At 46.4% G+C, this 21894-nt stretch overlaps 1 protein-coding gene and 1 long non-coding RNA gene across 2 annotated transcripts; one reads left to right on the forward strand and one right to left on the reverse strand.

Moving 5' to 3' along the window:
* Positions 1 to 267: 267 nt before the first annotated feature.
* On the forward strand, positions 268 to 2354 carry LOC117197925 (protein S100-A11-like; the record flags this gene model as incomplete). The annotated part of the gene is made up of 1 exon (XM_033411818.2): positions 268 to 2354. A coding segment is annotated over one exon (399 nt), but the record flags the coding sequence as incomplete, so codon positions are not given.
* A 1788-nt stretch (positions 2355 to 4142) lies between these two features.
* On the reverse strand, positions 4143 to 10549 carry LOC117197929 (uncharacterized). Its single transcript, XR_004478825.2, has 3 exons — positions 10145 to 10549; positions 8559 to 9066; positions 4143 to 7902 (listed from the first exon to the last, which is right to left on the reverse strand). It is a non-coding gene; the product is annotated as an uncharacterized LOC117197929 (long non-coding RNA).
* Between the last annotated feature and the right edge of the window lie 11345 nt (positions 10550 to 21894).

The raw sequence follows: 21894 nt of genomic DNA on the forward strand, positions 1-21894 counted from the left end.
ACTAACAGCAGTCACCCTGACAACCGTGATCCTTAAACAGTGACTTGTCACCCTCACTAGAACCCATATGTAAATTGCATTGGCTGGTTTTTGTCACTAACCATCAGTTAGGGTTATAACAATCAGTTTGACTTTTCTAATCAGAGTGCTAGGATATAAGCTTCCAGTTAACTTGAAATTTCTCCCTTGGGGAAACCATGTTGCAAATAGTCTTCCAATACTGTTCCTCAGTATGCTTGTGGAATGCTCCCTCTTTTTTGGACTTAATTTCAGTCATTTAAAAACCATGTGAGAAAATCATGGCTTGCCGCGCCGCTCCCCGCTCGCAGCCCCGTGCCTCGCTCCTCTCCGAACGTGGTAAAAATATCCAGCCCTACAGAGACTGAACGGTGCGTTGAGTTTCTGATTGCTGTTTTCCAAAAGCATGCTGGAAGGGACGGTAACAACAGCAAACTCTCCAAGGCCGAGTTCCTTATTTTCATGAATACAGAGCTGGGTGCCTTCACAAAGAACCAGAAGGACCCTAGTGTCCTTGACTGCATGATGAAGAAACTGGACCTCGACTCTGATGGGCAGCTAGATTTCCAAGAATTTCTTAATCGTATTGGCGGCCTGGCCGTAGCTTGCCATGACTCCTTTATTAAGTCTACCTCTTCCCAGAAGTAAATCAGAGGAGCCTTTGGGCCTGACCTGCAGCCCCACTCCCTTTCCTTCAGCCTCCCAATTATCATCTACCCCTCACAGCCCACACATACCCTGAGCCAGGCACACCCACCACCCCATGCAGGCCACTTCTGCTGGTAGTAATGAAATAATATTGTTTTTTAAAGCACACACTGGAGAGTCAGTAAATGTGTGCAAGGGAGGGAGATGACTGGGAGGAATATAAATTAGATTGATGGAAACAGTAACCAGAAGTTGCAAAGTAAATAGTAAAAATGCAGCTTGGGTGTATACATAATCATGACTAATGATACCAACATAATCATCTCTAAATTATTCAAACTGATGGAGAGACGTCACTTATTGTTCACTCATTAAATGTCTATACACCCCTACTACAGGCACTGTCATACACTCTGAGGATACAGCAAGACAGACAAGGTCCTGCCTTCACTGAGGTTACCTTCTAGTGTGTGTGGGGGAAACAATAAGTGAATAAAGAACTATGAGAGTGAAAAAAAAAACACTTAAGAAAATCAGTAAGTAGTGCATAGCAGCACTCTCCAATAGACACAACGTGTAAGCCCCATCGGTAAATTTTAAATATATTGTAATAGTCCCATTTAAAAAGAAGAAACAGGTGAAATTAATTTACTATTTGTCCCTATATATCCCAAATGTTACCACTTTGACATGTTGTTTATATAAAAAAATCACAATTGAGATATTCTGCTTTCTTTTTATACTATGTCTTTGAAATCCAGTGTGTGTTTTACATTTACAGTACATTTTAATTTGCTGTAGCCACATTTCAAGTGCTCATTTGCCACATGTAGCCAGCAAGTGGCTGTACAGGACAAGGCAGCTCAATAGCCTTGGTGCTTTGGTCAGGTGTTCTGTCCTCCCTCCCTTTATTACATGTATCCTCTTCCCTTTCCCTGTGCTTCTATCCTTGTGTAGCTTCTTGTCCTCAAGGAAATTAGATGTGCTGGGAAGAGCAGCATCAAAGTCAGAATAGAGAGAAGGAGACAAGGTGAAGACTGGCCAGAGATAATAACACCTGCATTATTGTGTGGTGGATTGGGAGGTGGGAGGGGTCTCACATTAGGAGCCTCTGCACTTGTGGTTTGTTGGCTTTTTCAGAGAGGCTTGCCCTGATGCCTTGGTGAACACCTGTTTTATGACTTACTGCTGTCCTTAGGTTTTTTGGTGCTCATGTTGTCCCAGATGTGGCCAATAATAGTCCCTTCAGGAAAGTTCCTGCCATCCCTGTGACATGCCTTCATCATTTTCAGTATAAGATGTTATAAACTCATCTTGTTTCTACCCTGAAATCAGCCCCGAAATCAGCCATATTTCTGCAGGTCCAAAGAACTGGTTCATATTAGTAGGGGATGCTATTCAGGACCAAATCTGAGTGCCAGGTGTGCTCACTGCTACTAGGTTGTCTACTGCTGAGCTAGGAAATAAAGGCGCATGTATAAACACTTACATAGATACACACAAAAAGGTATATGGGTGCATATACATACACAGAAATACCTCCCATTCCAATCTGTGACTCTCCGTATTTTTATGTCCCTCTTCAATAGCGAGAATGCTAAGACCCCTAAAATAAACATACTAATTTGCTGAATTCTAAAATACTTGTAAAATAGTTTCAGAGTTGCTTTTCTCAAACCACTACAAAAACAAACCTAATAAAAGAAATTTAGAATTTGTTTGCTGTTCTTCTTCCATCACCACCCTGCCCAACACATAGTAAAGCACACAAATGGATGATTTATTCTACAGAGAGAAAAAATATCGCTAGATGTCCCCACTTGTTAACCTCAGGGTAAGCTGGGTTGGGTCAGGCATTAGGGAAAATGGGTCTGTGCTTAACTCCCATCCAAAGGTGCAGGGATATGAACCATTGAGAAGAAACTTGGTAAGAACCTGGGAAGGATTAGATTTATCTGTCCCAGAGTCTCCCTCTCAGAGCAGTCTCCACTACAGGAAACCAGAACCTCCTACTGCAGAAGCCACGCCCCTTTCCCTACACTTCTGGGAAGCCTGGGAGGGTTGCCCTAAGAAATGCCTCAGTTTGTGTGTGGCCTCTCAGGAGCCCAACTCTCAAGAGACAGTTTTTGTCGGCCAGAGGCTGGAGCTGGAGAGCTGGTTGTTTCACTGAGGCTTCTGGAAACTGTCCTTTCTATAAACTCAGGTGCTCACTGGTTGAGAGAGGCCTGAGTTACATTATGTTTTGAGGATCGGGTTTCATGGATTGGCCATGAAGTAAATGAAGCTGAAACTCCAAGGTCCTTCACTCTATTGCACCCCTTCCAAAGCCTAACACCTCATTTTATCTTAGTAATTTTTAATTCTTCCTCCCAAAGAGGGACTTCTCAGTCGTGTGAGCGACAGGCCCAATGAATCTGGACTGATCCCTCACTCAGGATACTCAAGAAACACACACACATTTATAATGAAGATGCTCACAAATTTTATATATGCACTGAACACATACATACCAAATCTTGTACACAGAAAAATGACTGGAAGGACGGATACTGAGATGTCAAAAGTTCCTATGAGCTGGGAACATGAGAAAAAAATTTTTTCTCCTTCATTTCTTTTTTTTTTTTTTTTCAGTTTTCCATGATTGGGAGAATTTTTTTCAAAATGGTGAAAAATGAATTTTATTGAAGTGCTGTAAATAAAGAATTTCCAAGGGAATTCAAAAAAGCAAAAACAAATGCAGCCAAACTTCCACCATGTTTTATAGTTACAATGTAACAAATATTTGTATTCTACTTCTTGAGCTACACTTAAAAACTTTTCTTCCATGTTGCTACAGTCTTCTTAATTATCATTATGCTTCATTATTCTTTGAATGGCTCTACCAAAATTTCAGTCATCATTCCTCTGTAATTGGGTATTTAACTCCATGTAAATAGGCGTCCTAGTCACTTGTATGTATTTTACTTGTAGTATTCCACCTAGATCCAGAAAGGATTTCAGCCTCTCAATGTATGTAGCTTTCTCCTTTTTTTCCCCACTAATTCTCTAGGAAAAATCACCACACCTGAAATTGAAAGTTCAAGGAACACAAATGTCAAAGTAGTTCTTAAGCAACTGGGCTGTTTGTGTTCCAGATAGTTGCACTGGTTGACACTGATTTACAAAACTCATCAACCCAAATAATAACGGGGGTCATGTATTAGTCTGCTCGGGCTACCATGAGAAACAAAAAACAAAACACACTGGGCTTCCCTGGTGGTGCAGTGGTTGAGAGTCCACCTGCCGATGCAGGGGACACAGGTTCGTGCCCCAGTCCGGGAAGATCCCACATGCCGCGGAGCAGCTGGGCCCATGAGCCATGGCTGCTGAGCCTGCGTGTCCGGAGCCCTGTGCTCCGCAACGGGAGAGGCCACAACAGTGAGAGGCCCACGTACCACAAAAAACGAAACAAAACAAAACAAAACACACAGGCTAGGTGGCTTAAAACAGCACAAATTTATTTTCTCACAGCTATGGAGGCTGGAACTCCAATATCAAGGTGCTGTCAGGGTTGGTTTCTGGTGAGACCTTTCTTCCTAGCTTCCTCTGTGCACACTTGGCAAGAGAGAGCAATCTCTGCTCTTCCTTTTTATAAGGACACCAGTCCCATGGGATTAGGGCCCCACCCATATGACCTCATTTAACCTTAATTATCTCCCTAAGGCACTATCTCTAAATTAGGGGTTAGGGCTTCCACATATGAGCTGGGGGCAGGGGGAAGGAGGGAAGGCGGGCAAGGTGGCACACAACTCAGTCCATTACATAAGGTATTTAAGCATCTCCTTCCTGTTGGAACTCATTCCCATCTTGCCAGGTTTCCATTTATGTGGTTTACCTTCCCCCTATCCCTATGAACACAGCTACCCTCTGACACTCCGTGTGAACCCACTAACACTCAAGCAGAGCAACCACAAGACTGTGATGTGAGTGAGGAAATAAATCCTTTATTATGTTAAGCCCCCGTGATTCGGGCACCATCACAACAGACTGCCTGCCCAAACACAGTGACAGAAAGAGGCACCAGTTTCTCTATCCACAGAAAGCAGTCAAATTTATGCTCAGGCAATGAAAACAATGCTGCAACCTGAGATTAAATGCAAAACTCAAAGATCACCTTACGTAGCCCAAGGAGTTAAGTTCCCCTTGCCCACGCAGGCAGATCTCATCAACCTTTATTGGTGTTTTCAACTGGTTTTGATCACAGTCACCCCCACTCCCTGCCTAGTAAGATATACATTTTACATTGCAACCAGTTCTCATATTTAGATGTACGGCTGAAAAGTTTCACAAAACAATATTTGCCTTTACTACATTATGAATTTTGACCTATTTATTCTATTTCATTGCTCTGTAATGCCGGTGGCCACCCACTAATTTGATTTTTCAACTCACTGATGGGATGAGACATAGTTTGAAAACACTGCAATTACTAGGCTCCGAGTGTTTTTGTGATCTTTGTAAGCCACTCCATACCCATGTGAGTTAAACTGGAGAATGGCACGCTACTGAGGACTCAGAAGTAAACCTGCCATCACATATTTACGAGAAAAACAAAACAGCAGGCAAGATTTCTGCTTGAGCAGCAGCCCTGGGAAGTTCTAACAAGAGGAACAGACAAGACTGACTTCAAGAAAGAGTTGGCAATCACACACTTAAGGCAACTCGTACACTTTGCAAAGACCAATGTTCCAATGTGTGGGTGGTGCTGAAATGGTCAGAGAAGAAAGCAGTCTTCTTTCACTCCTGGCGGCTTGTGCTCACAGGTAAGCATCTTTACAGCTGTGTTTGCAAGGTGAGGGCTTCATGTGGGCCCTTCCTGGGTTTAAGTGCTTCAGCCACCTTAGCTCGTTTAGAAAACAAGCAGACTTAAATCCACACTGACATCGCAGGAAGCCACGCAAGGGTTTCGAAGGAGCCCAATGTGTTACTCTGAAATTTCAGGCAGGTAGTTGTCCTTCTCTGGGGGCACTTACAGAAAGTGGCTCATCTCTATGCCTCAGAGTGCACAGGGAAAACATCACCTCCCATGTTCTCCAGGAGCCTGCCAATCCTCCATTGGCATGGGCTCCACATGCAGCACGGGGGTGCCTAGGGCACTCTCCAATGCATTGCCTTTCTCCTTCTCATGGGAATTCTGGTGCTTGGCCAGGGCCAGGCTGAAGTGGAAGTTTTCCAACAGCTCTGGCATGTGTAGAGCTTCCTGCCGTGGCTCTTGAGATCCATGAACGGGAGATCCACACAAAGGTCCCCCCGCAAGTGCTGCCCACCTAGGGCTTCCCTTGGGACACCCCCCAGGCTCATGTACTGCAGGGCAGCACATGGCTAGAGGTGGCCCACGTGGCCAGGGACCCTGTACTCTGCCCAGCCCAGGAGGTCTGAGGGACCTGTGATGCCCAAGGGCAACAAAACCTGAGACTCGATGCAGAAGAGCAAGGTGCATGAGGGTGGGGAGGCAGCTGCTGGGTGGGGGGCCGGGTGAGGCCAGGAGTCCTGGTTGGTGGGAGGTGGGACTTGGGGACAGCAGACGCAGCAGGAAGGGTGAGGAGGGGAGCTGCCGCTGGCAGCCACAGTGCACCCTTGGGGGGACTAAGGGTCCACCTGACACAGCCAGAGGGACAGGGAAGAGGCCATGGAGTCACCACAAAGTGGGTTTGGGGGGAGCCTGCAGTCAGGGGCCACCTGGCCAGCACTCCCCAGGAGGCAGTGGGACGGCTCAAGTCAGAGCCCTCCCCCTGGTCTCAGAGAACTCCCCCAGCTTCACCCACCGCTCAGGGCCAGGCTCGTCCCTTAGCTTCCTGGGGAGGCAGCAGCCTGGGTGCCCAGCCCTGGAACCTCAGCCCAACACCATTCCTCATCCTCTAGCCTCCCTGGGGCAGCTGGCAGCACACTGATGAGGGAGGGAGGGAGGTTGATAAGACAGGGTGGGACAGGCCCTGTGAGCTGCTGGGCAAGTGGGTCCCCACCCACCCACCTTTGGCTCAGCCTTTGTGGGCCTGCCCTCTCTGGTCTTCTCCTCCCTGATGCTCTCCTGTTCCAGAAGCACGGGGTCTGGAACAGGAGAGACTGGGGAGAAGGGAAGGCAAAGCTGAGGAGAGTAGATCTCACAGCTGGGCACCCCCAAGCCAGTCAGGGAGGCCCCAGCATGGTCACATCACAGCAGGTCCCAGGGTTCCACTGACCCCACACGTGTCCTCAACTGACAGAGCAGAACAGCCAAGAAGAAAGCAAAAAGCAGCTCAAGCTCAGCAGTGGCCCTACACATTCAAACAGAAGCCAAAAAGAAGATAACACATTTTTCTACCCATCGGGTCGGTAGAGATCTTAAAAAGCAACAATATGCAGTGCTGGCACAGATGTGGGAAAATAGGCACCCTGTGCATATATGCTATAGAACTTTCGGAAAACCACGTGGAAATGCCCTTTGTCCAATGGTCCTGAGGATCCCACCCTACCCAAACAGAACTAACTTCCCACACCCAGGCACATGTCTGAGGACGTTTCACTGCATATTTACAGGGAGAGGCAGAAAACCTTAACGGCAGCAAAGTTCCCACTCTAGGACAACGAACGGTGGATCCTGTGAAACGCCATGGAGGTGAGGAGATGCCATTGGATATCGAGCCACTGCCTGGAGGGGCCTGGGTGCGTGAGGGGTTGCTCCATGCAAACAGCCAGTGCTACAGGCATCATTTTCAGGGAAACGGGCTGCCAACCTCTGCACAGGCCCGTGGGTGAGATGTGTGCATACACGGGTGAGATGTGTGCGCACTCAGGTGAGATGTACAAAAGAACACGAAGGGGCAAATGCCAGGGTGCGCACCTTGCTGTGATTTGCAGAGGGTGTGAGGGAGTTGGGAGATTGTTACTTTCTTCTTTATACCTTGATGCTTTTCACTGTTTCTGATAAGCACGTACAATTTGAATCATCTCTGAAGAGGAATTTAATTAAAAATAATACTCGTGACATTCACAGAGCCTGTGGGGAGAAGTCGGAATTACAGCACAGACTTCCAGGCCTCAGCTACCTGGCTTCCCTCGGGTTCCCTCAAGAACTAGCACAATGTCTCCCTCCTGGCCTTTCCCAACCACAGACCCTGGCCCACCACACGTACCCAAGAGCTGGCTGGTCACTCACAGGTCTCGGGGGTGCCTGGGTCTTACTGGGTTCTGGGTCTTCGCTGGCTCTCGCCGGCCCACCTGGTAATGGCAGACAGGAAAGACTCAGTGTGCTTCCCTGTGACGCACTGCCTTGCTCAAAGCTGTGGGTGGACCCCAAGGGAGATCTTGATGGCATCCCCGTTTCCGCCCAAGGGGAGAGTAAGCCCAAGAGGTTCACAGTAAGCCCACAGGGCTGGGGGTGGGGGACGAACATGGACGCAGGCTTCTAACCCTGAGCCCAAGGCTCCAGGGCCCCATTACCACCAGTCCATAGGCCTTGCCCTCAGATGTGGTGGAGACTGCCCACCCGGCCCCAGTGCTCCCCTTCTTCCCATAATAAGGAGACGGAAGTGTGCCGAGAATACTTACTTAGTTTTTAAGGGGCTGCTTCCTCCTGCTTCCTTACATCTGGAAGGCAGATGTGAGGGCAGGAACCCAAGCAGCGTTCCTGGCCCATGAGGCAACCATGAGGGTGATGCCCCTGGGCAGGGTGGTGTGGGCCAGATCCCTGCTGAGGAGCTGCCCCACCAGCTCAGAGTGTTTAGCTTCTGTGCCTCTTATACATGAGGTAACTGAACTCTCTCAGGTAACCCGCTGGCTGGGGTCTGGGATCCATTCTGTCAATGTCACTCCTTCCAGGGCTGATCCCCTCCCATTCCTCAAAGGCATACTGTCCTCTGGGAAGGTGGCCTCACCTGGTTCCGCCAGGGCCTTGGTGAGGTCCTCCACCAGGCAGGCTGCCTTCTTGCAGCTCTTGGGCTGCTCTGCCACCACCCTGGGCTGGAGCTTGTTGAGCAGGACGCCCAAGAACTGCTCCATCACCAGCAGCTCCATCATGTGCTCCTTGGAGTGCACCTCAGGCTGCAGCCAGTCTCAACACAGGTCCCAGAGCCGGGCCAGGGCCTGGTGGGACCGAGCCACCTCCTGGTAGAAAAAGTTCTGGAAGTGCAGGCAGGAGAACTCAAGGAGCCCTTCCAGGGTTGGTCTTGGGCCCCTCCTACTGGTCCCCAGCTGTTGACTCCAGTGTGGGCAATTCCAGGGGAGTTGGGGAGTTCCTGGGGGTGGCAAACGCTTTCTCCAAAGGCAGCATCTTTCCAAACATGCAAAGCGCCTGTTGTGGAGGGTGAGTTCACGGGATTGAGGCTCCGAGGGAGACAGACCAAGGATAACAATATGCTCTGGGATCTTAGCCAGAGTCCAGACCTGCAGAGGGACAAAGAGGTACCCACACAGTGAGAGGCACAGGCCTGTGAGTGGGAGTTCAGGTCCTGGCCAGCCCTCTCCCCATCCCCAGCTGATCCTGAAGGGTGGAGGCAAATTCCCTTCACACAGGGCTGTGCAGAGCTCAAGCTTCGCTCCCACCTCCAGGCCCAGCCCTGCCCGCATGTCGCCTTCTCCCCATATTTCCACATCAGATGACTCAGGGTGTTCACAGCGGCTCCTGGCCTCACGCAGAGATTACTCACTCATTATAAAGGGGGAAAAAGTGCCTTTAGAATGAAAAACACGTGGAGCAAGGAGCGTCTTGAGTACCTCAGCTGCCTTCCTCAGTCCCTGCCAAGAACGCGCACACTGGACCCGCTCACGAGGAGAGACAGACAACAAAGAGACAACCTGCGTGACCGGCCTGGTCGCCCCAAAAGCCTCAAGACCAGGAATTTAAGGAAGTCACAGTCCCAAGGAGCAAGCAGAGGAAAAGCAACAATGTGTCACGCCGGGCCCTGAACTGGCTGGGGAGCAGAAGACACGTCTACAGGAAGTTTTTGGAGTGACTGGGGGAAGAGGGACCAGACCCTGGTATGCAGTCAAGGATGGTGGAACTGTCCAACTTGTCCTCCGATGAGTCAACTAAGAGACAGGTCTGTATATGATGGGATGGGGGGGCGGAGAAAATGGAGAGGGATAAGGGAGAGAGAGGCAGCGGTGTGCAAAACATAAAATACCAACAGGTGAATCTGAACAAAGGGTATGCAGAGTCCTATCTGACACTATTTTTAAAAGGTCCAAAAAACAATCCTCTGTGGTCCTTAATGTCCGTTGCCGGCTGACCCATTCTTGCCCTTTCCCCGATACGGTTTCCCTCGCCCACCTAAGAGGTCCCAGAGCAGAGGCAGGCACCTCACTCAAACCGAACCCACGCCCGGGTGACGGGCTAGAGAGGCAGGGCGACCGGCCGGCAGAGACGACCCCGCTCGCAGCCCAGGGCGGCTTGGCACCGTCCCCTGCTCCCACCTGAGCGCCCACCACAGACACCCTCAGCCGTCAAGCCCCCTCCGGTCACCTCGGAACGCAGCTGCGCGCGTACACGAGCCGGGCCGCTACAACTCGCACCTCAGGAACGGTACGTCGCGGCCGCCAGCCTGCGTTCCTTCGACGAAGCTGCCCCGGGAGCCCGCCGCGATGGCGTCGGGCCAGACTGCGCGTGCGCGGTACCTGTAACGCCCAGAAGGCAGCAGTCTATCGGCGCGGACGGGGGCAGAGCGAAGACGCGACGGCAGACCAGACAGCCAATCAGAGGCCGAGCTAGCCTAGCCTGGCGTCCGACCTCCCTTGCGCCTGCGCTGTCCTTGATGCCATGGCAACGGCATAAACAAGAGAAGACCAGAGAGAGAGACGGAGAAAGGAAGAGAAGAGACACATACGCAGAGACAGGGAGTGGGGCATAGAAGAGGAGACACGGACTTAGAGACGGGGAGGGAGAGAAAGGTGAGGACAAGAGGCGCGCACACACAAAGATGGAGAGACCAGAAGGCCCAGAGTCCCCAAGATAGCGAGATACTGAGGAGGACAGACACAAGGAGACCAACAGATGGAGACACAGAGAATGAGAGGAAGACAGACTCAGAGAAGGGGAGATTCAGAGCTTGGGAGACTCTGATGTGGAGAAAGACCCAAGACAAGGACAGGTAGAAATGGGCAGGCCTCGAATGGGGAAAACAGAGACCCTGAGATAAGAAGACCTAGAGATGGAGACAGAGAAGGTGAAAAGCAGAAACGGGGAGACAACAGAGACAGAGAGACCCACAGCCTTAGAAATAGAGGTGAGGGACTTCCCTGGTGGTGCAGTGATTAAGAATCCGCCTGCCAATGCAGGGGACACGGGTTCGAGCCCTGGTCTAGGAAGATCCCACATGCCACGGAGCAACTAAGACCGTGCACCACAACTACTGAAGCCCGTGCGCCTAGAGACTGTGCTCCGCCACAAGAGAAGCCACTGCAATGAGAAGCCCGCGAGCCGCAACTAGAGAAAGCTCGCGCACAGCAACATAGACACAATGCTGCCAAAAATAAATAAAAATAAATAAATTTATTTTTTTTTAAAAAAAGAAAAAGAAATAGAGGTGGGGACACTGAGAGACAGGGATGTGGGGGCAAAAAAAAGCGTTCTGCATATCCAGGGAATTGACAGAATTTGAAGACTAGCTATGCTGGGGGCCTCAGGAGCCGCTGAAACGGAGGAAAACGTAGGAGAAGCGACGGGTGAGTGATGTCCTCCAAAACCCCAAATAGGTGTCACCACTCCGATTGACAGGGCCAGGGTCAGGATGCCGCTTCCCATTCCAGAATTTTCTAGAGGGCAGTTTATGAGGCTGTAATTTTGTGCAAGCTGATTTTTTTAAAAATGTTTCTCTGAACAGTTTATTTTACATATACACAACAATACTCTCATTTTCCGGTATTCGGTTCCATGAATTTTAATTTATATAACCGCCAACACAATCAGAACAAAGAATAGATCCATTGCACCAAAATCTCCTTCCTGAAGACATACAGATAGCCAAAAGCACATGAAAAGAGGCTCAACATCACTAATTACTAGAGAAATGCAAATCAAAACTACAACGAGGTATCACCTCACACCAGTTAGAATGGCCATCATCAAAAAGTCTACAAACTATAAATGCTGGAGAGGATGTGGAGAAAAGGGAACCCTCCTACATGGTTGGTGGGGATGTACATTGGTACAGCCACTATGGAGAACAGTATGGAGGTTGCTTAAAAAACTAAAAACAGTGCTATCATATGATCCAGCAATCCCACTCCTGGGCATATATCCAGAGAAAAATATGGTTCGAAAGGATATATGCACCACAATGTTCACTGCAGCGCTGTTTACAACAGCCAAGACATGGAAGCAACCTAAATGTACATCGACAGAGGAGTGGATAAGATGTGGTACATGTATACAATGGAATATTACTCAGCCATGAAAAAGAATGAAATAACGCCATTGCAGCAACGTGGATGGACCTGGAGATTATCATACTAAGTAAAGTAAGTCAGAGAAAGACAAATATCATATGATACCACTTATATGTGGAATCTAAAAAAAATATATACAGGGACTTTCCTGGTGGCGCAGTGGTTAAGACCCACGCTCCCAATGTAGGAGGCCCGGGTTTGATCCCTGATCAGGGAACTAGACCCCACATGTATGCCGCAACTAAGAGTTTGCATGCCACAACTAAGGAGCGCACGTGTCACAACTGAGGTGCCTGCCTGCCACAACTAAGACCTGGCAAACCAAATAAGTAAATACTTTTAAACAAACAAATAAATAAAATGATACAAATGAACTTATTTACAAAACAAACAGATTCACAGAATTCAAAACAAACTTGTGGTTACCAAAGGGGAAACGTTGGGGGGAAGGGATAAATTAGGAGTTTGGGGATTAACATATACACACTACTATATATAAAATAGATAAGCAACAAGGATCTACTGTATAGCACAGGGAACTATACTCAATATTCTGTAATAACCTATATGGGAAAAGGATCTAAAAAAGAATGGATAGGACTTCCCTGGTGCGCAGTGGTTAAGAATCCGCCTGCCAATGCAGGGGACACAGGTTTGATCCCTGGTCCGGGAAGATCCCACATGCCGTGGAGCAACTAAGCCCATGAGCCACAACTACTGAGCCCACGCGCCACAACTACTGAAGCCCGTGTGCCTAGAGCCCGTGTTCCGCAACAAGAGAAGCCACTGCAATGAGAAGCCCGCGCACCACAACGAAGAGTAGGCCCTGCTCACCACAACTAGAGAAAGCCTGCTCACAGCAATGAAGACCCAACAAGGCCAAAAATAAATAAGATTTTTAAAATAAATAAATAAAATAAAAAAGAATGGATATATGTATAACTGAATCACTTAGCTGTACACACAACATTGTAAATCAACTATATGTCAATAAAAAATTTTAAAAAAAACCTCCTTCCTGGTGACCTTCTCCCCCACCCGTAACCCTGGCAACCACTGATCTGTTTTCCCCAGTATAGTTTTGCATTTTTCAGAATGTCATATAAACAGAATCATAGAGTATGTGGACTTTAGAGATTGGCTTTTTTCCACCAAACATAGTTCTTTTAAGATCCATTCAGTTCATTCCTTTTTATTGCTAAGTAGCATTGATGCTAAGGATATACCGCAGTTTGTTTAAACATTCATCACTGAAGGACATTTGGGTTGTTTCCAAAATTTTGCTATTACACATAAGGCTGCTGTAAACATTTGTGTACAGGTTTTTGTGTGAACCTTCGTTAGTCTTCATTTTTCTGGGGTAAATGCCCAAGAGTGCAATTGCTGGGTTACAAGGTAAGCACATGTTTAGTATTAAAAGAAACTGTCACTCTTTTCCAGAGTAGTTGGACCATTTTACATTTCCACCAGCAATGTATGTGTGCACCTGTTTCTCCACATCCTTACCAGTGTTTGGTGTTATTGTTTTTTAGCCTTTCTGATAGATGTGTAGTGACATTTCGCTGTGCTTTTAATTTGCATTTCCCTAACAGTTAATAACTTTTGAAAAATTTCATTGAAGTATATTTCGTTTACAATGTTGTGTTAATTTCCGCTGTACAGCAAAGTGACTCAGTTATACATATATATTTTTTCCCTTTCATATTTTTTTCCATATTATGGTCTATCACAGGATATTGAATATAGTTCCCCGTGCTATACAGTAGGACCTTGTTGTTTATCCATTCTATATATGCTAGTTTGCATCTGCTAATCCCAAACTCCCAGTCCTTTCCTCCCCACTCCCCTCCCCCCCTTGGCAACCACAAGTCTGTTCTCTTAACAGTTAATAATGCTGAGCATACTTTCAGGTTTATCTGCCATCTGTATATCCTCTTCAATGAAATGTCTGTTCATGTCTTTTGCCCATATTCTAGTTTTTAAAAACTGTTGAGTTTGGAGAGATCTTTTTATATTCTAAATGTAAGTACTTTGTCAGATATATGGTTTGCAAACCTTTTCTCCCAGTCTGTAGTTGTATTCCCTTAACAGAGCCTTTAGCAGAACAAAGTATTTTAATTCAGAAGATGTCCAAGTTATCAATTTTTCTTTTATGGATCATGCTTTTTATGTCAAGTTTAAGAACTCTTTGTTTATAAGTCCCAAGGACTTCCATTTTGCTTTTTACGTATAAGTCAACCATCAATTTTGAGTTAATTTTTGTATAAGATGTGAGGTTTATGTTGAGGTTCGTTTTTTTCCCCTATTGATGTCGGGCGTCTTTTTTCTGACACTAATTCCGACACCGTATGTGTAGTTTTTTTTCAACACCAACCAATTCTCCAACACAAAAGGTGCCCAACAATTCAATTCTGAGACTGACTGCTTACAATTAGCGCAGGTCAAGGGCTCAGTCCCACAAGACTGTCCCCACTTCAGATGCCTGCCACGGGCTATGCACACTTCTGCTCAGCAGCCTTCAAAATCAGTGGTTCCCACAACACGCAGGCCCCTCAGGTTGAAATTCACTAGAACTCAGGAAAACACTTTACTTAATGTTTACCAGTTTAATATAAAGGATGTAACTCAGGAACAACCAAATTAAAATAGGGCAGCGTTTGGAAGGGGGCAGTGTGCAGAGCTCCCGTGCTTCCTCCCGGCATGCCACCCTCTCAGCACGACGATGTGTTCAACAGCCCAGAATCTCTCTCTCAGCCATTAAAAAGACTGGGGCAGACACACATGCACACACGGAATGGCCTCCAGAACACACCGTGAAGAGAACAATGAAGGTAGAACACAAAAACCTACAACCTAGGTGTCCAGAGATCGCCCTTTCCTCCGCCCCCATTAAATGCCTCTAGAAGGATACACAAGAACACATCAACAACTGTGGTCTCCAAGGAGGGGTCTCAGGTGAGAAACAGGCTCATTTTTCATTCATCTGCTTCCCTCCTTTTTAATTCTTTACCACATGCATGGGTTGCTTTTTCAACTAAAGTAAAAATATTTGGTCCCAAACAGAGAACTACAAAAGCTAGATGGAGGGACAGTTAAGGCTCTCTCCAATGACAAGCAGTGAGAACACGCCTGGATGAGCTTAGTGACACAGGAGAATCCACTGGCTGTCTATCAGGGCATCTCACAATGTGAGTGCAGCCTGACCCCGGGAGCGGGGAAGCGCCAGCCCTCCACCCCGTTTGTCTCAGCCACTCCTCTCTATGAGGCCTCACACTCCTGTCTCTGCCCCCACCATCTGCTTTATTCTTATCCCTGCCCACACCAGAGAATGGAAGCCCCAGCCTCCAAGATGGCACGTTCTCACCAGTCCAGCAGCCTCAGCTGACTGCTCAGAATCCTGGAGTCCAATCACACACGTGTAAGGGAAGTGGCCACACTGGGGACCCCAGCTCCACTGGAAGGAAGTTAGGACACCAACTTGCTGCTCTTCCAGCACAGCAATCCAACTGAGGCCCTGGTCCTGACTGCCAAGAGGCACACAAGGCCAACCTTGTTCAAGTGGAGCAGGTCTCAGTCTTCACACGACCCCCAGGGAGGCAACATCTCATAAGAAGTCTTGCTCCAGACTGGACGGCACGTGTGTGGCTCAGTTACCCTGGGAGCAGCAGTTATCATCTGACTGTGGTTCAGCTGCTGGGGCAGGGCCTGTGAGGAGTCTTGGGTGAGTGGGAGAAGCTGTGCTTTGGGGCAGAAGTCCTTGTGATACTGAGTCCAGGAGCTTGAGGCCCAAACAGGACCAGGCTCTTGCAACTGCTGTGGGCTGGATGTGTACCACAGTGGAATGAGCACTGGGCAACATCTTCCTTCTCAGCACAATATGCGCCATCACTCTGGGGCACACGTGCCAGAGAGCTCATCTTCACAGCGCCTGGAGCCTCACCTCCACTCTGGTCAGGCATCTGCACACAACCCAGCTGCCATCATCCACACCCTGGAGACTCTAGCCCTCTCCCACGTAGCTCCTTCAGGAGGCTTCCAGCCAATCACGTACACCAGGGTTTGGGAAGCAGTGCCAGGTGTGAAGTACTGGCGACAGGGGCCCAGAGCCTACAGAGGTTGAGAAGGCTGCTGATGTCCCTTCTCTTTCAGTCTCCTGAGTCAGAGAGGGGTAACATCAACAGCAGCAGCAGCAACAACAACAGAAACATGGGGAGTTCCCCAGTGGCCTAGTGGTTAGGATTCCGGGCTTTCACTGACGTAGCCTAGGTTCAATCCCTGATCGGGGAACCGAGATCCTGCAAGCCACATGGCTCAGCCAAAACAAACAGAAACATCAATAACAAGAGCAGCAGTAACAGTAGGACATGCAGTAATAGCAACAGGGGTGGGAGCCGGAGCAGCTGATCCACACTGAACACTGTCACGTCCCAAGCACTCTGCATACCTCACTTCTCTTACTCCTAATGAGGTAGGGCTTATCCACATTTTATAAGTGAAGAACTAAGGCACAGAGAGATTCAATAATTCACCTGAGATCACACAGCTACTGAGATGTAATCCCATGAGAAACCCAAGTCTGACTGAAGTCAAGAGATGTGCTCCTAACCATGACACTAACATTCACGTGGTGCGGTCCAATGTTTTCATGCAATTTCATACAATTTTTCTTTAACTGGGATTAACTTTCCTGTATAGGCCTTCTGAGCAGCCAAGGAATTGCCACTTGAGTGAGCGTCTCCTGACCATCAGGCACAGCGTTCTCTTTTATAACTAAAAGGCCCAAAGTGTGCACACACATATATACACACAATACTAAACATAAAGCTATTTCGATATATGAGCTAGAATAGAAGCCCCATGAGCTCAGGAACTCTTTCCTGTTTAACCAGCTTGTTAAGAGCCTATGCACACTTCTGTGTTTTGCTTCCCTCCACCTTAAGAGAATTTTCAATCTTGTAATAAAACAATTACAGGTGATACAGGCTACAGGAAAGGAATAACACTTAATATGCAGCAACACGGCAGGGATACATCACCACATTTTGTTCCAGCAGGTAGGTCGTTAATCATTATCTCAGCAACAGTCTCTTCCTTGAAAATTCTAGTTTCCTCAAATGAATGAATCTCACTAGTCATTTAGTTCCTCCTCCTGATATTAGTTATTTTATTAGACCTAAGACACAACTGATGGTAAGATGCACATTTTGTGAAGACAAAATGCAAATGAGAAGACAAAAGGCTACCAATTAAACTGATTTCTGAGATGTTACAATGTGAAAAGAACGTGCATATTAGAAAAAATGGAATACAGTTGAGTCCTCAGGGTTCGATGTCAGGACTAACTTCCAGGAACACACTTTTTCTAGAAATGTGTTAAAAACCTGACTGTGGGTTTGTAATGGGACAATTGCTCTACAGGGGGCTCCTCTCCAGAATTCATTCTCTGATACACTAGAGTCCCACTGTCCGATGAAGTAGCAACTAGATGTGCAGTTACAGAGGATCTGAAATGAGTGAGTGTCATATGTTTAAATTATTAGTATTTGGAATATAGGTGGTAAAATAAAATGTTATTGACATTAATTTCACCTCTTTCTTATTACTTTTAAAAACATGTGGCCAAAAAAAAAAAAAAAACATGTGGCCACTAAAAAATTTGAAATTATACATGTGGCTCACATTATATTTCCAGCAGACAGCATTACTCTGGAAGATCAGATCTCCAGGTGGAAGCTTTCCCACATCAAGTGTACGTTTTCTGTCCATCTTTAGTATGAGCTTTCTTTCACAATAAATTTAGTATCACCTTAAGGGACTTTCCTGTATTATCACTTCATATTGGCTAATTCAAAAATACGTTCCCTTTTACCTAAGAGTTTCAGCACGGGTTCTTTTTGTTTGTTTAATATTTTATTTATTTATTTATTTGGTTGTGCCAGGTCTTAGTTGTGGCAGGCAGGCTCCTTAGTTGAGGCATGTTGGCTCCTTAGTTGCAGCAGTTGGGCTCCTTAGTTGCGGCATGCATGTGGGATCTAGTTCCCTGACCAGGGATTAAACCCAGGCCCCCTGCATTGAGAGCACAGAGTCTTAACCTCTGCACCACCAGGGTAGTCCCTTGGCAAGAGTTCTTACTGAAACCTCAAACTCATCACATTACCAAATCTTCTTTTTAATGCAAATAAAAGCAAGAGTTCCAGTTTAAACGTTTCCCACGTTAATTCCATTCCTAGACTTTGATTTGCATATCATATAACAACAGAGAGAAACGCCACGAGAAGTTTCCCCCTGCCATCCTGTTTCCCTCTCTCAACTGTGTCACCATCCTTCAAAAGGTTTCATTGTGAGGTGTCACAGTCTCATGTATGTTTAGCACAATACCTGAAGGGTTTTTTTTGTTTTGTTTTTAGTTTTTATGGTACGCGGGCCTCTCACTGCTGTGGCCTCTCCCGCTGCGGAGCACAGGCTCCGGACGCGCAGGCCCAGCGGCCATGGCTCACGGGCCATGGCTCATGGGCCAGCCGCTCCGCGGCACACGGGATCTTCCCGGACCAGGGCACGAACCCGCGTCCCCTGCATCTGCAGGCGGACTCTCAACCACTGCGCCACCAGGGAAGCTCTCTGTTTCTGTTGACACACAGGTACAGGGGCTCTTTTTTGTTTTGTTTTGTTTTTAAATGTTAGATTTTTATTTATTTATTTATTTATTTATTTATTTATTTATTTATTTTTGCGGTACGCGGGCCTTTCACTGTTGTGGCCTCTCCCGTTGCGGAGCACAGGCTCCGGACGCGCAGACTCAGCGGCCATGGCTCACGGGCCTAGCCGCTCCGCGGCATGTGGGATCCTCCCGGACCGGGGCACGAACCCGTATCCCCTGCATCGGCAGGCGGACTCTCAACCACTGCGCCACCAGGGAAGCCCGGTGCAGGGGCTCTTGATCCTGTATCCTCTGATGCTTGGTCAGACAGGAGCTGTCCCTGAAAGCTTTACCACACTGATTACACTCGTAGGGTTTCTCACCAGTATGAATCCTCTGGTGACGGACGAGGCCAAGGATGTTCCTGAAAAGTTTCTGACACTGGTCACGGACATAGGGCTTCTCTGGGGCCTGATGAGGTAAGCACTCTCAATGAAAGTTTTCCCACATTCTTTACACTCACAGGGTTTCTCCCCAGAATGGACTTTGTGATGTACAATGGGGTGACCATTGCAGGTGAAGGATTTTCCACAATCCGTACACTTAACAGGGTTTCTCTCCAGTATGAATTCTCCCATATTCATAGGTTGAATCTAAAATATGACACAAATGAACTTATCTATGAAACAGAAAGAGACTCAGATATAGAGAACAGACTTGGGGGTACCAAGGAGGAGAGGGGGTGAGGGAGGGATGCACTGGGAGTTCTGGGTTAGTAGATGCAAACTATTACATATAGAATGGATAAACACCAAGGTCCTACTGTATAGCACAGTGAACTATATTCAATATCCTGGGATAAACTGTAATGGAAAAGAGTATAAAAAAGAATGTATATATGTGTATAACTGAGTCACTTTGCTGTAGAGCAGAAATTAACATAACATTGTAAATCAACTATAGTTCAAAAAAATAAATTTAAGAAAAAGGCATTAGGGACAATTGGGAAAATTTGAATACGGATGGATTATCAGATGATACAGAGAATTATTGCTAGTTTTCTTAGCAATAACAGTATTATGGTTGTGCAGAAGAATGTCCTTATTCTTGGAATTTATGTCCTGACATATTTAAAGGTAAAGTGTCATATCTGCACTTATATTCAAATGGTTATACATACACACATAAAGAAATACACATATTATACACACAGTAAATATACATGCACACACATAAATATACATAGACACTCATAAACATACATACATACACATATACCAATATACACATATGCACATATAAACACGTGTACATACATATATACACACATACACGCAAATACACAGATTAAAATACATATACACAAATATGCATTCACATATACACATACATATTACAAATACATACTATATAACTGTTATATACTGCATACGTATAAATCTAGATGATGGGTGATGGGTGTTCATTATACTCTTTTTTCAACTTTTCTGTTAATATTTTAGAAACTTGTTAAAATAGAAAATAGGGGAAACATTAATGCTCCTAAGGGAGAGGTACTACCTCAGGGATCAGCATTCATTAACACCCAGGTGAGAATAAATTTATAACAGTTTTCTCAAAAGGTGTTCAAGAGATGGTTACAGGCATTTTAACGGGGAAAATATGATACTAGCTGGGACCTGTATGAAAACCATGCAGTTATCACCCTAGCAAAATGCTGACTTGTAAAATCCTTTCTACACAGTAGATTTTGATGCAGGAGAAAACAGGAAGGCTGGGGTGTCTGGACATCTCTACTCTGCCTCGAAGAACTGGGGTCGAGGCAGGTAGAGCTGTGCAAACCACTCAGTTCCCTCCAGCCAGCTCCAGAATCGTCTGGCCCTCCAACTGCTTGCAACAGCTGGCAGCTGATCCAAATTGAAAGCTATTTTATCTCTTTGTTCTATGAGTTAAATATGTTTCTGAAAAGTTGTAAGTAAATGAAGTAGGGCAAACAATTCTATTTTAGATTCAACAGAGGAGCATCCTATTTAAATAAATCCTGTATCAAATTCCATTTAAATATTTTACTATTAAAAATGTCACTCTAAAATTAATATAATGAATTAATATAATACACACTCAATATGGAAAACTTGGAAAACATAAAATACAAAGAAAATTGTCTTGGGTGCATTTACTTCCTGTTTTCTTCCTGCAGAATCTTTTTCACATACTTAAAGTCAAGCTGTACAGACAATTTTGGGCCTTCTTTTTGTTTTTCCCTGTTAACATTATATTATTGGTAGTGTCCATATCATTAATGTGTCTTTATTAGCATTAAAAAAGGACAGTCTCTTTGGATGATAATTTTGAGTTTAAATCAAAATTTAGGGCTTCCCTAGTGGCGCAGTGGTTGAGAGTCCGCCTGCCGATGCAGGGGACGCGGGTTCGTGCCCCAGTCCGGGAAGATTCCGCGTGCCGTGGAGCGGCTGGGCCCGTGAGCCATGGCCGCTGAGCCTGTGCGTCCGGAGCCTGTGCATCCGGAGCCTGTGCTCCACAACGGGAGAGGCCACAACAGTGAGAGGCCCGCGTACCGCAAAAAAAACAAAACAAAACAAAACAAAAAATTTAAACCACACAGCAGGGAATTCCCTGGCGGTCCAGGGGTTAGGACTCAGTGCTTTCACTGCTGTGGCTCAGGTTCAAAAAGTAAACCACACAGCCATGTAGTGAATCAACACTGGCATTCCTTTTAAAATGATGTAAATTAAAATTCAAAACTTACATAAGAGGACCTCACACATAGTGTTGTTTCATCAAACTTTTCCTCCAGTTACATATGTATGGGGGTCGTGATGTAAATGTGTTTCTTACAATGCCTGGGTTAAAAAACCTTGAGAACCACCAGGCTGAAGAAATCCTTACTCATTTCACAAGGACACATGTTCAAGATGCCCCCTAAGGCACTCTTGGGAATGTTGAAAAACCGTAAATTTACAAGATGTCCATCAACAGGTGGTGGGAAGGAACAAATGTATTGTGGCAGCCTCACAAGGTGGAATACTGTACGGTAGTGCAAACAGTATGTGCAGAAAGTTCCACTTAGTACACAATAGGTTGGTGAGAGAAGCAGGTAGCAGAGTTTCACACATTGAACATATCAATTTCAAACACACACACCATGTTGTTCGAAGCTATGGATATTATAA

The sequence above is a fragment of the Orcinus orca genome, chromosome 20 (assembly GCF_937001465.1).
Source record: "Orcinus orca chromosome 20, mOrcOrc1.1, whole genome shotgun sequence".
Classification (NCBI taxonomy): domain Eukaryota; kingdom Metazoa; phylum Chordata; class Mammalia; order Artiodactyla; family Delphinidae; genus Orcinus; species Orcinus orca.